At 40.5% G+C, this 17,483-nt stretch overlaps 1 protein-coding gene and 1 non-coding gene across 4 annotated transcripts in view; one reads left to right on the plus strand and one right to left on the minus strand.

The window, feature by feature from the left end:
- Nucleotides 1-723: 723 nt before the first annotated feature.
- Nucleotides 724-17,483, minus strand: part of TTC39C (tetratricopeptide repeat domain 39C) — a 127,932-nt gene continuing 111,172 nt past the window's right edge. For all 3 annotated transcript variants that reach the window (XM_055235986.2, XM_055235976.2, XM_055236023.2), the window contains 6 exons: nt 11,836-11,945; nt 10,209-10,332; nt 7,632-7,729; nt 6,198-6,302; nt 4,720-4,758; nt 724-4,167 (listed from right to left, as the gene is read on the minus strand). In XM_055235986.2, the coding sequence (XP_055091961.1) occupies nt 4,078-4,167; nt 4,720-4,758; nt 6,198-6,302; nt 7,632-7,729; nt 10,209-10,332; nt 11,836-11,945 (566 nt within the window). In that variant the 3' untranslated portion in view covers nt 724-4,077. The remainder of the gene's footprint in view (nt 4,168-4,719; nt 4,759-6,197; nt 6,303-7,631; nt 7,730-10,208; nt 10,333-11,835; nt 11,946-17,483) is intronic.
- LOC129461099 (U5 spliceosomal RNA) lies at nt 11,494-11,609 on the plus strand. The gene has a single exon (XR_008650378.1). It is a non-coding gene; the product is annotated as a U5 spliceosomal RNA (small nuclear RNA).

The following is a 17,483-nucleotide window of genomic DNA, read 5'->3' on the forward strand; positions in this document are numbered from 1 at the left end:
GCATAAGAAATCATCCCAGGAGCTTGTTAAAAATGCCTTCCCCAGCCCTACCTAGACCTATCGAATCAGAATCTCTATGTAAAACACAGAAATTGACAACCACTGGCCTCTGGGAGGAGGAATTAGGCATTACGTAGAGGTCACCTGGGTTTCAAGTGTGTTGCTTCTATTTCATACCCAAGTCAACTAGGTGACAGAGTTCAGCCCCCTTGCTAGCTTTCACAAGAAAGCCAGTTAAATTGTGCTCTTGGTGATTTCTGCATACTTTACTGAAAAAGGAGCATATCTGTTATGAACCAACTTTCTCTTGCTCCCCTTATCCTTCTCTCTTTCTGCATTTCCTCTTCTATCTTCTAAAGTATCTGCCTCGACTATATATCTTCTTGGATGGTCTCGATTTAACAATTTTCTTTCTACAAAATATACCATCCACAGAAACCAAAACAGTACATCATGATTTTGTGAATGCGTATCTTCATAGTGAAAACCATATCTGAATACTTGCCACCACGATTTGCTTAAGGAAGAAATCCACTGGAAAAGTTTACACAGCAAAGGTGTGTGTGTGCGTGTGTGTGTGCATGCATGCTCATGTGCTCATTTTAAAAAATCAGATATGACTTGTCCTTTAACTTTAGTTGGCAGAGACAGAAAAGTGCAAATTCAGTAAATAATTGACTTACACAATATGTGACAATAAATACTCTAATTTTCTGTGACATCTAAAAGTTATAATCCTTTACTCAGTAGAAGACAGCTATCAGGTGCTAAAATAAAAAAAGATACCTAACCCAATAAAGGTAAAATCTTAGTTATATTAACCAGCAAGGTACATATTACATTATTATTACTAGACCATGCCTCCAAGTGTGTCAAATTATAAAAATGTGTTCAGCATACATAAAATATACATTAGAGATTTCTCTCATCATAGGCACAATCTAATACAAAAATATATTTGACATTTATAAGTTAGAAGATCCATTGAGAGCCTCCAAAATAGGACAGGGGAAGGAATGAGTGATGACAACATAAAAAAATAAGCACACATAGATGCAAATAGTTCCACTTATATGATTATTTTCTTCATCAGCAAAGGGTTAAGAGCAGTTTACACCAAACCAAGTTACCAAGCAGATCACAATCAGTTCACAGATTGGATGAGTCACAGCACGCAGGCCAGAAAATGTACTCAGACTTCAGTCAACCTAATGGGACAGTGTACTCTCACTGTGGTTTTGTTGTTTTGTAGTCTAGAGGCTCCCTCTACCCACTCTCCATGGTCTACCACCATGTTAACACAGATTTACCACAGGCATCATCTGTACCAAGCCTAGGATAGACTCTCTAAAAAAAAAAAAAGACCTGGCTGGTCACAGTGGCTCATGCCTGTAAGCATTTTGAGAGGCCAAGGTGGGTGGATCATGAGGTCAGGAGTTCAAGACCAGCCTGGCCAAAGTGGTGAAACCCTGTCTCTACTAAAACTACAAAAATTAGCCAGGCGCGGTGGCAGGAACCTGTAATCCCAGCTACTTGGGAGGCTCAGGCAGAAGAATCGCTTAAACCCAGGTGACAGAGGTTGCAGTGAGCGCAGATCACACCACTGCACTCCAGCCTGGGCAACAGAGTGAGACTCCGTTTCAAAAAAAAAATAAAAATAAAGATTAAAAATTTTAAAAAGACCTACACTTTGACTAGTAAAGAAAACCTACAGGATGGTGTTGCAAAACGCAAAATTGTCTATCCAGTTCAGTGAGCTGAACACAAACTAATCTGAAGTCCTGAACTCTCTGTGGGGAAATAAAAGTATTTTTTTTAAGCAGGCAGAAATAAATTTTTTGAAAAAGATTCAAAAGCACAGGACCTTACATAATCTTTGAATGTGGAATAATAGTTCAAACAATATTTTGAACTGAAAATTCAAGAATGAACTCTCAAACAAAAATGTCATGATTCAGAATGCTCCATGATCATGACAGAAAAGCTCGTCACCTATGCTGCATGTTAAGAAGAGAGCAAAATGGCAACACCCATATTTTAAAGATTCATAATGTTCTTCCCTTCCATCTAGTTAAAACCAGATGTCCAGGCCGGGCAAGGTGGCTCAAGCCAGTAATCCCAGCACTTTGGGAGGCCGAGGTGGGCAGATCACGAGGTCAGGAGATGGAGACAATCCTGGCTAACACGGTGAAACCCCGTCTCTACTAAAAATACAAAAAAACATTAGCCAGGTGTGGTTGCGGGCACCTGTAGTCCCAGCTACTTGGGAGGCTGAGGCAGGAGAATGGCGTGAACCCGGGAGGCAGAGGTTGCAGTGAGCCAAGATCACTCCAGCCTGGGTGACAGAGCGAGACTCTGTCTCAAAAAAAAAAAAAACAAAAAAACCAAAAAACAGATATCCAATATTTTCGGACATCAATTTTGCTCTTCAGAAAAAAAGTTCCCTTCTCATTCACTGAATATAGGAGAGCAATCTCTTCTCTCTTACTATTATCTAAAACCCACACCGAATTCACATCAGGAATAAAGTCAATATGAATAAACATTTTGGAAACAGTCTACTGAAAAATGGTAACAGAGATGAAGAAATATGAATACAGTTTAGCCAAAATCAGTGAGAAATAACTTCTTTCAAAGAAATTATGACTATTCCCTCAAAACAAGGTCAAATCAGATTAAATGTGCCAACATTCTACTTGCTTTTCTCATGTTTTATTTTGAAAAGAAATATTAAAATATTAATATGAGATCATGTTTCAGCCAAAAGAATTTGTAAATAAATGATACCCTAAAATGATATCCTTTAGCTCAATAAAAATTTCTTTAAAAATCTAACCTTAAACATTGAGCCAAATTATGGCAGAGATTCTTAAAAGTGACTGAGGTATTTAGATTCTTCAAAACCACAGGTTTGCAGTACCAGCCATGGAGGTAAATTAAATGACAAAAATTAGCAATGAAGAATAAAAAAATAACTTGGAATTCCTTTTATAATATCTAAATAACCTGAGCTAAGGGGAAAATGATTAAATCCTGGCACTGTGTAGCCCAGCAAATGTTCCACCAGCAAATATTTTGAGGCCAAAATCTATGTTCATTCACGAATAACCTTTTCAAGTAATGTGTCAAAAGATTTCCAAAAGTTGGGAATTTGACAATCTTCACAAAGAAAGGTAAACTCCTAAAATGTAGATACTGTTTGTCTAATCTATAGACTAGGCTAATAGATTAGCAAAAGAATCACACTTTTAGTTGTAAAATTATCTTCTATTAATATTTGCTCTTACTTGGTTGGCTTTCAAAGGAAAAAGAGTGTCCATCGCTTTGAAACATTCTGTAGACAATCTGGAGATGAGTATTTCTGGTGACATAACTTCAGCTGAAGATTTTCTTTTAATAAGTAAAACACGGAATTCTGGCCTATTAACATGAATTAGTTTTACAATAAAAGAACAGTCAGTTGGTGGTCAGGAGATCTGCTTTCTATTCATTGCTCTGCTGATAACAGGAATAATTAATTGGGATAAGTCAATTTGCCTTTTTGTGCCTGAGTTTCACTGTCTGCAAAGTGGGGTTAAGAATATCTGTGCTATGTTATTCACTGGAGTATTTTGAGGATAAAGTAAAACACTAGAAAGCACTTTTATTTTTTCAAAACACAAATATAAATGCTATGTCATGATATTGTTAATAATTTTACAGGTACCTCGTCATGTTACCCTTTCAGATATGTGCTTAAGGTAGGTGTTCCTACAGGATCTTGGGTTGGATGTTCCGTTTGATTTTATTTTAAAAATAATAAATCACAAAACTAAAACGTTTGAGCAAGGTCACTTAACCCTCTCCCCAGGTGGTTAGTTATTAATACCATCATCATCCTCCTCAACATCATTATTACTTTTTAGCTACATGTTTAAAAGAGGAGATCTTTAATATGTCAGCTTAACTGGGAAAATGTGTCCCTGGCACAGGTGGTTTTCAGAAGAAAAGCCCATCTTCACAAGAGCTTTGTCCTCTGCTTTTATTTTAAAGTGCAGACCCTGGGTAGGGAGGGGCAGAGCGGGTGTTCCGGGTCTGTCACTGAGGAACCAATTCCCTCAGAGAGGCCAGAGCAGCATGGATGCGGACATGCAATCTGTTTTCAAAGTCGTAGCCAGAGAAATCCTCCTGTAAGAGCAAAGATATTTATGCACTCTGTTAGCTAAGCTTGCACAGGGTGCTGTGGTATAAAGCACACTCAATTTTGCATTTCCCAAAGTAAAATCTCGACACTCCCAGTAAAGGTTTCCCATCCACTTGATTTTCATATTACTCAAACCTCAAACTTTGTATTCATTTTTAAAAATGTCAACTGAATGTCAATAATGTTCTCTTTGGACAATTTTCCTGGTGTTACTCTTGAAAAAGTAGTCTTACGTTGTGCTCAATATAAGTTACTATTAGAAATTCTTAATTCAGGGACATAGTTATAAAATCAAAAGTTATCTTCCCACCCAAAGACTAAGAGTGTTTCTAAAACAGGATGAACAATTTCATCGGAGTTCCTTATGATCTTGTAATGTCCCTTAAAACTCACTGATTCAATTGGTTGTCATTTTTCCTTTCCGGAAATATTACCAACCAGAACATCACTGTACAAACTTTCTTGAATTCAGACTCAGGGATACACTGTATGGGATAAGAAGGGCCACTGGAGAAAGGTAGATTCAGGATATTTACCTTTGCTTGAAGAAGTAGTGCTCTGCCTCTTCCTACAGTCTATAAGAAAAACACATTATCCCATAAAATCTGTGTTTATATATACGCAGGCAGAAAATGGTATAATAGGAGGCTATGTTAATTAAAACAATTCACAGTAGACATAGCAATGAGTCAACTGTTCATTCAAGTATAATGACTCCAATTTTTTTTTTTTTTTTTGAGATGGAGTTTCACTCTGTTGTCCAGGCTGGAGTGCGGTATGCAGTGGCATGATCTTGGCTCACTGCAACCTCTGCCTCCCATGTTCAAGCAATTCTCCTGCCTTAGCCTCCTGAGTAGCTGGGATTACAGGCACCTGCCACTATGCCCAGCTAATTTTTGTATTTTTAGTAGAGATGGGGTTTAGCTCTGTTGGCCAGGTTGGTCTCAAACCTCAAGCGATTCACCCACCTTGGCCTCCCAAAGTGCTGGGATTACAGGTGTGAGCCGCTGCACCCAGCCCCAATATTTTTTAATATAAAGATGTTTATTCATTTACATGAGGACATTACTTGATATATAATTACTTGATAAATAATTTTTCATAGTCTATAAAAGGCAAACTCTAAGATATAATATCTTAGGTTAAAGTCTTACTAAACAATCTTAAAATTAATGATTATCAAAAAGTTTTACCTGAATCAGTAAGTTATATATAGCTATAAACTATTTTTTTTTTTTTTTTGAGACAGGGTCTTGCTCTATTGCTCAGGCTGGAGTGCAGTGGCACAATCATGGTTCACTGCAACCTCAAGCTCCAGAGATCCTCTCACCTCAGCCCCCTAGGTTAACTGGGACTACAGGCACATGCTGCCATGCCTGACTATGTTTTTTGCTTTTTTTTTTTTTTTTTTGCAGAGATGAAGTTTCATTTTGTTGCCCAGGTTGGTTTTGAACTTTTGGGCTCAAGTGATACCCCCACCTCAGCCTCCCAAACTGCTGGGATTACAGTCATGAGCCACTGAGCCTGGCCATATTTTATCTTTTAAAAACTGTATTTTTACTACACTTTTTCTATATTTAGATACACAAATACTTAACATTGTGTTATGGTTGTCTACAATATTCAATACAGTAACATGCTGTACACGATTACAGCCCAGAAGCAATAGGCTATAGATACAGCCTGGTTGTGTAGTAGGTGATACCACCTAGGTTTGTGTAAGTACTCTGTGACGTTTGCATAAGGAAGGAATCGCCTAACAGTGCACTTCTCAGAATGTCATTAAGAGATGTATGACTGTAATTTGAATGCTAGGGAAGAAATTACCTCCTTAAAGACAGTAAGGTAGTATTACTAACTTCTTGGACTCATTCTAAGTAAAATCAAGGAAAACAAAATGAAGAACACTGTGTTCAGTTTGTTTTAAATGAAGGGTGCTTTGTGTTTACTCACTGCCACGTTTTTGTTGAACATCATTAAAAATATATATTATATTATATATATAAGACCTTACCTCTGGTTTGTCTAATAGAAGACAGCCAAGTTCATAACAGGCATACGGCTGAACATATAAGTTATTCTGACGACACAATTCATCTTTAACAGCTCGCTGGAAGTACTGAAAGGAATGCAAATGTTATTGGATGAATTCATTCTCCTACTTAGCATAAGGCTTATTATAATCTTCAAGAGGGGGCGGGAAGGGGGACTCATACTCTGTTTTCGAGATCAGATTTTCTCTTCTTTCCTCATCTTCATTCTTTCCTATCTACATCTTAGAAGTCCTTTACATGCTGCCTGATGTGCATTCCTCAGAATATATTGGACTGCCTAATTTGTGCTACTGTTTTTCCAGGGGACGTATTAGCCTCTATTGATTTTATCACTGAGAACATCTTTTATCTGCATCTAAGAGTCTAAACATCCCATTTTAATATTTAAAACAGAAAACACACAAGGTAACTACGATCTCTTGACATGCATCTTGACTGTATCTTGCTAGCACATAAGAATTTGATCTAAAATAAGCTATTTAGGGCTGTAATTATCATAAGCCCATACTGAAAGATTAAACTTACAAGGACATTATCATCCAGGATTTAAAAGCCAAAAGTCTCCTATTACTGTACAGTAATTCTTTTTTTTTTTTTTGAGATGAAGTCTCGCTCTGTCGCCCAGGCTGGAGTACAGTGGTACAATCTCAGCTCGCTGCAACCTCTGCCTCCTGGGTTCAAGCAATTCTCGTGCCTCAGCCTCCCGAGTAGCTGGGATTACAGGTGCACACCACCACACCCGGCTAATTTTTGTATTTTCAGTAGAGACGGGGTTCCACCATGTTGGCCAGGCTGGTCTCAAACTCCTGACCTCAAGTGATCCACCCACCTTGGCCTCCCAAAGTGCTGGGATTACAGGTGTGAGCCACCATGCCCGGCCACCATACACTGATTCTTTCAAAGAGTAGTCAAAGTAACACTGATATATACTTCTCCAAAACAAGCAATCAAACAAAAAAACAACTCTCTCGCTCGACCCCCAGGGCTGCATCAATAATCCGCAGTTATAAAGAGAGAAAACTGAATGCACACTGACATGTCTGATCATTTTTGTTCTTGTCTAACTATGAGGCTTCACTCCGCTCCTTCAAAACTGTCTGCCTCCTCATGTCCTCCTCTCTCCAGTGGAGGCTGTCATCTTTGATAAATACTAGTGCCAGAAACGGAGGCCATATATAAAGAAGCATTCTAAGAATCTCAAGTTAATTAAAAACTAGTATTAACCATCATCAACTTCTAGCATCTGAGAAGATGGCATTAATCAAATCAATTGGATAAAGTTTATAGTGGGAGGTTCGGTTTTATTCAGTGCTTTTTCATTTTTCTTATTCACAAGCACGTATGTAGGTGTTCGTGACTTATTTTCTTCAGCCCTGACAACATTAACAGTTTACCTGAACAGCATCTTCTGAGTTTCCTAGACATTTGTGTATGGCACCAAGAAGCAAATACTTTAATCCAACAACAGATGAGTCATCCACTTCATGGCAAGCTTAAAAAGAAGGGGAGTGAACACAGCAGTAAGGAAATGCATTCACTTAATTCCTTCAATATCATGAAGAGTGAGGTAAATGTTTCAGTTCATGTTTCTGCCTCCTGATATGAACCTAAAACTGCTCTAAATAAAAGAAGTTATGTTAATTTCTTAAAAATGACTTCACATTAAATTGCCATGCCATAGGCACCTTTCCATGTTTGTATGAGGTACTGTACTAGTCAGTGGGAGAGGATGAGAACTGACCCCTCCACTTCAACAGCAAGCTGTGGGGGATGGACACACAGGTTAGAGAATGTTATGGGAGTTTTCCAAGAAAATGAGAAAGATGCAGAATGGAAACATGATGGGGCTGATGAGGAAGAAAGGAAGTAACACCATTATTTCCAAAGACTAATAAAGATACTGAGATTCAATAAGATATATATCTTACTATTTTATATATACATATTTATATTTTATATAATATTATATATAGATAGAGAGAGAGAAAGAGAGAACTGAAGTTACAGAACAAGTAATTTGAAGGCGAGAGGAAGAGGTAAATGTGAAGAATAGAAGCTGATCTTGTAGAAGCAGGAGTTGCCCCAGAAAGCCAGGCTGGGAATACGCTCATACGAAAAAGAACTCAGAGACTCTTAAGGCAGCAACATTAAGGAAACCTTAATGCAGTTCATTCACTTGCTCATTCATTCATTCATTACACTAATTCATTCATTCAATATTTATTGAGCACCTATTTGCCAGGCAATTCTAGGTGCTTAGAATACAACAACAAAACAAACAAAAAATTCCTTCTCAGAGAGAAGAGCAAGTGCAAAGGCACAGGGGCCAGGTGTGTCGAGAGCAGGGAGGAGGACCCTGCTGAGCAAGGGAGAAGAGCAGGGAGGGACAATGGCCTCGGGGCTTACAGACTGGGAGCACTGCCTGCCGCTGAATGGAATTGGGCTTTTATTCTGAATGAGATGAGCGACCACAGAGGATTCTGGGAAGAGTGACACAACATGATTAGGTTTTAACAGGATCACTCTGCCTGCAGCGCCTGGAAAACAAACATGTTTACAGTGTAGCTGGGCATGGTGGCTCATGCTCGGAATCCCCACAGTTTGGAAGACCAAAGCGGGAGGATCACTTGAGCTCAGAAGTTGAAGACCAACCTAGGCAACATGGCAAGACCCCATCTCTACAATTTTTTTTTTAATAGCTGGGGGGAGTGGCATGCCCCTGTAGTCCCAGCTACTCAGGAGGCTGAGGTGAAAGGACCACTTGAGCCCAGGAGTTTGAGGCTGCAATGAGTTATGAACACACCATTGCACCCAGCCTGGGTGACAGAATGAGACCTGTCTCTAAAAATTAAAAAAAAAAATTAAAAAGAACATAGCAGAATTTAACACATCCAAGAATATTCTGTTTCCTTGCTAGTTCCTCCTTGGGAGGGTTACACATCTACTCAAATTACAGGGCCACTGTACAAAACTTCTTACGGAGTTTCATTCCTTTGATCTCTGGAAAAGCAACATTGGCAATTGGCAATGTTTTGTTTTCACATTTGAGGAAGGACCTTTCTGTTTTTGTTTTTGTTTTGTTTTGTTTTTTAAAGAAATAGGCAAAACAGATTTGCAGGAAATCTGATGATAAAAATATGTGGCACAATGGATCGTGCTATATTTGGTCAAAAACAAGAGTAACTGGAGAAAAATCTGAAAAATTTGCTACAGTGGCTTACAAACTATTTCGGGAATATTATGTCTACATTGTCAATACTAAGTTTCTTGGGAAAACACAGCACATATATGAAGAAGAACGTATTTCTGTTTTTTCCTTTTTCCTTTTGTAGGCAGGATCTCACTCTTGTCATTTAGGCTGCAGTGGTGGAGCATGAGCAAAGCTCACTGCAGCCTCGATATCCTGGGCTCAAGTGATCTTCCCACCTCAGTCTCCCAAGTAGCTGAGACTATAAGTGCACACCACCACGCCCAGATAATTTTTCTATTTTTAGTAGAGACAGGGTTTCACCATGTTGCTCAGGCTGGTCTCAAACTCTTGGCTCAAGCCATCTGCCTGCCTCAGCCTTCCAAAGTGCTGGGATTACAGGTGTGAACCACCCCACCAGGCCACACTTTAGTATCTTTTTATTTATGTGAATCACACCTAAAGGAAACAAAGTACTCTCGGGGTGGGAAAAAATGTATGCTTCCAGCAACTCCCACAGCTACAGAATTAATAACATTTATAACAAAAGCATCACATGTTTAAGGCAAGCATATCTGTCCACAGCAGTGCTGCCTCCTCCTCCCATCACCTAAGTGACAGGATTTTCTTCATCACGACACCCTCTATCTAAGAAGGAGAGATGTGTACTCTCCCTGACTCCAATGAGATAAACATGAAATAAACGGGAAACTGAAGAATGCAGCACTGACAGAAGAAGCCAGTGTGTCCAGTAGACAGTTTTGGGTTTTTTAAAATTTTTTACCTTGACTCATCCTCTGCAGGTTGGGGAAGGAACAGTTTGGAAGAGCTTTCCACAAGTACAACACTTCGATGGATGCCAACACACAGAGTGCTTTGGTTGGGGTTTGCTTCCGAAATCGCTCTGCCTGCAAGGAGTTAGAATAAACAGGCTACATTTTTCAAAAACAAATTCAAGTAAAAAACATACCTCAGACACTTTAAAAGCACACAGTTCATCATCAATGTGAATGACCCTCTCCTTCAAAGCTAAGAATAACAATTCTTCTCTCTATAAAAAATGTTGCTTTCAATTTTTGACAGACTGGAAATTATGCCTTTCATTCATTATTCAACTGAACCTACTATCAAAATGCAGGATAGGGCCAGGCATGGTGGCTCACGCCTGTGATCCTAGAACTTTGGGAGGCCAAGGCAGGCGGATCACCTAGGTCAGGAGTTTGAGACCAGCCTGACCAGCATGGAGAAACCCCGTCTCTACTAAAAATACAAAATTAGCCGGGTGTGGTGGCGCATGCCTGTAATCCCAGCTACTCAGGAGGCTGAGGCAGAAGAACTGCTTGAACCCAGGAGGTAGAGGTTGCAGTGAGCCAAGATTGTGCCATTGCACTCCAGCCTGGGCAACAAGAGCAAAACTCCGTCTCAAAAACAAAAACAAAAAAGATGCAGTGTATATTCTGAAAAGTTGGGGATGAAACTAGATTTACGTGCATTTAGATCGACGGAATTTATAAAGCTTGGTGACAGCTAATAGTTCAACGGGCTTACACACACCAAAGGAACTAAGACTAGATGCCTTTTAGTCACAGTTCTCTTGATTTTAAACTTTTCTACTGAGTGCCAGTGCTCTCTGCTGTACATTATAATCCAATTTATACTCAAAAGCTTCATTAAATGTTCATTCAATAAAAACATATAAAACTAAAATAACTGATAATTCAGGATATAAGACACTATGTAACTCAAGGTAATACGGCAACACTGTATTCACAGAAGTACAGAATACATTAGGAATACTGTCTCTACAGTCTTGGGCCTTTCTGCTGGCAACTGTGACACTGTGACACATGCATTTGCTTTTTATTACATCAAAATGTGATGTGTTCTCTATTCTCAACCCCAGACAGCCTGCATTTCTCACTAGGCCCTGCCAATTTGTATTCTTCCAAAGCCACCCAATTCTTTAGACTGATCCCTTCTCTCTAGAGGCGTGTTCGTTAGCTCTGCAGAATGTATAATGTCTCCATTAAAATTAAAAAAAAGTCTTCATTAAAATTAAAAAAAAAAGTATACTCCAGTTACCCTTCAGATCATATACATCTTTCACCTTTTGCTAAAGATTTCCATGAAGGGGAACCATTCTGAGCCTTAACCCAATTTTTTGAGGCCCTGTATCTGCAGGGCTAATCGATTTTTTAAAAATCTGCTTTCATTATTTGCAGCAAGGCAAGAATCTTCTATTCAGAGCAGATGTACAATCATGGAGAGAATCCTCTGCATGGCAGTGAACTGCACTTTATGTGGCAAGTAAACAGGCAGCCTTGAATATAATTTCCTAAAGCGGGCCAAGGCAGTGTTGGTTACAAATGCCCATCATAAGTAATACACCAGATCAATAGGCTCCAACATACCTTTTTCACCGAGAACTGTTCAATCTGATTGTTTTTCCTTTTGAAGAGTTTCTGAACTTCTTTAAAGACAATCTGTGCCCCATCCACATCACCAGTGGCTCCCTGACAAACTGTAAGAAACCATAATTATATTTTTTAAGTACAAGTCAGGGAAAATGCCATAAGGGATACCTGAAGTGATGATACTTGAAAAAAAAAAAAAAAAAGCAGGAGCAAATATGTTTAAAGACTATTCCACAATGGGCTGGACGTGGTGGCTCATGCCAGTAATCCCAGCACTTTGGAAGGCTGAGGCGAGTGGATCACCTGAGGTCAGGATTTCGAGACCGGCCTGGCCAACATGGCGAAACCCCATCTCTGCTAAAAACACAAAAATTAGCCAGGCGTGGTGGCACATGCCTGTAATTCCAGCTACTTGGGAGGCTAAGGCAGGAGAATCGCTTGAACTTAGGAGGCAGAGGTTGCAATGAGCCGAGATCACACCACTGCACTCCAGCCTGGGCGACAGAATGAGACTCTGTCTCAGAAAAAAAAAAAAAAAAAAAAAAAAAGACCATTCCACAAAGGACTGCACCATCCTGCAGTCCTTCAACTATTTTCCAGGTTCCTGTGTTCCCAGAGCTTTTGGGGGACCTGGGGAAAGCCATGGTCCTTGTCCTCTTGCTGGGGAGACAGTTTTTCACATAACAAAATCTTTAGCTACTGTCACAGTGTACAACCTAGTTAGGGCTCACATACTCAGAAAGTGGAATAAATAGGAACCTAGGAAAGAACAATGAAGATCCCAGAGGATCATGAAAGCTTCGTGGTGGAAGGAGGATTTCTCTGTCCTAGGAAGTCTGGACAGGACAATCTGTCCTGTCCAAGTTCCTTGGCTGCCTACTACCTATAAGCCACCAGCAAGAATGTGAAGAAGAAACACATGTGCTTGAACCCTAAAGAAACTGAAATTACAATTGAAAAGATCACACATGCTCACACATGCACATAGGGTCCCACAAGCTGCAATGTATGTAGTGATAGGAGTAGTCAGGGTAGGAGAATCAAAGTGGTTTTTAGAAGGCTCAGAAAGAGAAGGGATCATTTCTCTCCGGAGTGACCAGACGCTGTAAGGAGCTAGGAGAGGTCAAGCGGAGTCTTGAGGAAGGAGTGAGATTTTGATCGTGTGCACACCTTCTTCTCACCTCAGGCCCCAAAGATTTCATGACCCTCCCTTTGCTGTGTCTTCTCTGTCCCTCATGCAAACTTTGCACTGGCTGCAGCCTCACTACCTGCTTGAAATTTTAACACAACTCTGTCCTTTCCTCTCAACTCTGATGGTGCAGAATCAATTTCTATTCATTTTTGTTAGATCACATGTGGTTTTTCACTCCTCAGTTGGAATGCACTAAAGTTGATTTGCTAGTTCCCTCTTTTTTTTTTTCTTTTTTGAGATGAAGTCTTGCTCTGTCACCAGGCAGGAGTGCAGTGGCGTGATCTCGGCTCACTGCAACCTCCACCTCCCGGGTTCAAGCAATTCTCCTGCCTCAGCCTCCTGAGGAGCTGGGACTACAGGCACGTACCACCATGCCCAGCTAATTTTTGTATTTTTAATAGAGATGGGGTTTCACCATATTGGCCTCTTGACCTCGTGATATGCCTGCCTCGGCCTCCCAAAGTGCTGGGATTACAGGTGTGAGCCACTGTGCCTGGCTAGTTCCCCCTTCTTTACTTGAGCACCCCTAAAAGTAGGTTGGTCCCATACTCGCATTTGGGCATGGTCAAGCAGTCGCCTATCCCAGACGTGCACGTACCAGGATAGGCTACCATCGGCAGAGCCCAAGAATTGAGGCTCGGAGAGAGCTGAGGACGCAAAGACATTGGGAAAGACGGCAGGTTCCTCCTACAGGGATTAAGAGTGATGAGGCTGAATATTCAAAGGAAGGGACAACTCCTTTCCCAGTCACTGGGGCATCTCTGGTCCAAAATGACCTTATCAATTACAGCTGTAACATTTCCAAAGCAGAATGAAGCTCAGTGGCTGTACTGTGCAACCAACCCCATTATTTTTAGATCAGAGGATGCAAAGATCTGGAAAAGCTGAGCACTGCCTAAGGTCACACAGTAAATCAATGAAAAAGAATATATTTCTGCTGTCCCTAGCTTGAGGTGTTCCTCAGATCATTGAGAACATTCTTATAGAGTCGCATAATTAAAGCCAGTCATAAACAGCAACAGTATCTGAACCACCCCAAAGGTCTATAACATCCATACCTCAGACCCTGAAGAACAAACACCACCTATTTCTCTCGCAGTAAAATTATACATAGATTTTTTTTTTTTTTTAGACAGAGTTTTGCTCTTGTTGCCCAGGCTAGAGTGCAATGGCACGATCTTGGCTCACCGCAACCTCCACCTCCTGGGTTCAAGCAGTTCTTCTGCCTCAGCCTCCTGAGTAGCTGGGATTACAGGCATGCACCACCACACCCGGCTAATTTTTTATTTTTAGTAGAGATGGAGTTTCTTCATGTTGGTTGTTGGTCGGGCTGGTCTCGAACTCCCAACCTCAGGTGATCCGTGCGCCTTGGCCTCCCAAAGTGCTGGGATTACAGGGGTGAGCCACCATCCCCAGCCAGATAGTTGCTTTAAAAAATACAGATGTTTAAAGTCATGGGACTCTGGTTTATCCTAAAATATGAGGCCTAAACAAAGCTTAGGATGACTGACTCTTCCAATAAGACTAAGTATACACAATCCCATATGTGATATTCTAATATTTTTGGTAACTTATAATTTTGATATAATTTCAAACTTACAGAAAAGTTGCAGGAATAGTAGAGGTATGTGATCACGCAAATCTACTTCTAGGTATCTACCCAAAGGTACTAAAAGCAAGGACTGGAACAGATATCTGTATAACAATGTTCCAGGTAAGCACTCCACACAATAGCTAAAAGATGGAAACAACCCAAATGTCCATCAATGAATGAATGGATGAACAATGTGCCATATACATACAATGGAATATTATTCAGCCTGAAAAAAGGAAGGAGATCCTGTCACATGTTACAACATGGATGAACCTTGAGGACATTATACTAAGTGAAATAAGCCAGACACAAAAGGACAAATATATTTCACTTATGCACGAGGTAGGTAGATTACTTAAATTCATAGAGAAAGGAAGTAGAAGCGTGGTAACCAGGGTCTTGGGGAAAAAGTGAATGGGGAGTTCCTGTTTAATGGGTAGAGTTTGGGATGATGAAGAAATTCCAGAGATGGATGCTGGTGATGTTTGCAAAACAATCTGAGCGTTATCTGGAGTTACTGACACATACACCTAAAAAAGTTCAAATGGTAAATGATGCTACATATTTTATCACAATTTTTAAAAGTACAAAACTATTGACATAGTCACACAAAACATTAACATGCTGGGGAGCTAAGCCCTGGTGGCAGTGTTTGGGGCCCCTGAATGCCCATCCCCTCTAGCTCACGGCCAGCCCAAATGGCAGCTCCTGCAGGATGGTGTAATGGTGCTCCTTCCCTGCCTCATGTACTCTTTCGTTTTTGAGACAGAGTCTCACTCTGTTGCCAGGCTGGAGTGCAGTGGAGCGATCTCAGCTCACTGCAACCTCTGCCTCCCAGGTTCAAGTGATTCACCTGCCTCAGCCTCCCAAGCAGCTGGGACTACAGGTGTGCGCCACCACGCCCGGCTTATTTTTGTATTTTTAGTAGAGACGGGGTTTCACCATGTTGACCAGGATGGTCTTGATCTCTTGATCAGCCTGCCTTGGCCTTGCCTCATGTACTGTTTGTAGTGGAGCTATTCACCCACATCTTATCCTCTCTACAAAATCCCAATGCAGAAACAGATATCAGAATCTTTCATGCTTATCATCTCCTATGATTGGTATGGTTCTGGGATTGCCAAATATTGGGGGGGTGGGAATTAATGTTCCTCTATACAGCCACACCGTACATTTATATATTTGAAACTCAACAGAGATGAAAAAATAAATAGCTGTCCACCATCGACTGTGCGGCCCAATTACACCTAATGGCCACTGAGTTGTGTGCAGGCCTCTCTTTTCTGGGCCATTCAATCTGGGTTCATCCACTCTTCAACGTATTAAACACACTGAGTCACTCAACAAATAGCTGCTACTTTCGTCTGAGATGTCTTCAAATTCTATAAACAACCCTTTAAGTGTGAGACATAGCATATTATCCAGTATATGAAAAATAAGCTTATTCAAACATCAGGGACAGAGCCATGAGAACACGCCTGTCAACAGGGATTGCAATGCAGAATATGGACAAAAGGGGACTGCTAATGGACCGATGCAATTTTATAGGGAATTTAAGATATCCAGAATATCCTTATTGGTCAATGTTAATCAATCCTATCTTATTTTAAATAGATCAGTTAAGAGGGCAGAATGGAAGTGGAAGATGGTTCATTAAATCTGAACGTTAAGAATAAGAAGGCAAAGAGTTGGAACCAACCCAAATGTCCAACAACAATAGACTGGATTAAGAAAATGTGGCACATATACACCATGGAATACTATGCAGCCATAAAAAATGATGAGTTCATGTCCTTTGTAGGGACATGGATGAAGCTGGAAACCATCATTCTCAGTAAACTATCACAAGGACAAAAAACCAAACACCGCATGTTCTCACTCATAGGTGGGAATTGAACAATGAGAACTCATGGACACAGGAAGGGGAACATCACACTCCGGGGACTGTTGTGGGGGTGGGGGCAGGGAGGGACAGCATTGGGAGATATACCTAATGCTAAATGACGAGTTAATGGGTGCAGCAAATCAACATGGCACATGGATACATATGTAACAAACCTGCACATTGTGCACATGTACCCTAAAACCTAAAGTATAATAATAAAAAAAAAAGAATAAGAAGGTATTGAAAATAATGTTTGGATTAGCCTTGAATTTTAAGTAAAAGAACCACTTATGTGGCTCCAAGAGGAGAGTTCATTACATAAACCAGAAAGGGCTTCCATGAAGTTGCTTAAAGGCAGAAAATGTACAACCGCTTGGCTTTCTTCAATTCCACACCTCTACAACTCTGAATCACATGGCCCTTTAGGTATTGAAGGATGCAGACAACTACTTTGGCCACCAGGTGGCAGCACATCTCTATCCCCTCATACAAGGGCAAAAAAACACTTATTCAAAACAGAATACAGGTGTTAATAACGATATGCAATGTAAATACCTTGCATCTGAAATATTACACTGCAAATATAATAGAGTTAGGAGGTAAAACAAGGTTGGAGCAGATGACTCAGACCTATGCAACTTTGTAACCAGGGCACTAACCAAACAAAAATATTTGCACAGTTCAGGCTCTGTGGCTCATGCCTATAATCCCAGTGCTTTGGGAGGCTGAGGCAGGAGGATCGCTTGAGGCCAGGAGTTAGAGATTAGCCTGGGCACCATAGCAAGACCTTGTTGCTACAAATTTTTTTTAAAAAATTGGCTGGGCGTGGTGGGGCATGCCTGCAGTCCCAGCTACTCTGGAGGCTGAGGCAGGAGGATCACTTGAGCCTGGGAGGTTGAGGCTATAGTGAGCTGTGATCAGGCCACTGCACTTCAACCTAGGAAAAAGAGCAAGACCCAGACTCAAAAAAAAAT

This window comes from Symphalangus syndactylus, chromosome 1, assembly GCF_028878055.3.
Source record: "Symphalangus syndactylus isolate Jambi chromosome 1, NHGRI_mSymSyn1-v2.1_pri, whole genome shotgun sequence".
In the NCBI taxonomy this organism is placed as follows: Eukaryota; Metazoa; Chordata; class Mammalia; order Primates; family Hylobatidae; genus Symphalangus; species Symphalangus syndactylus.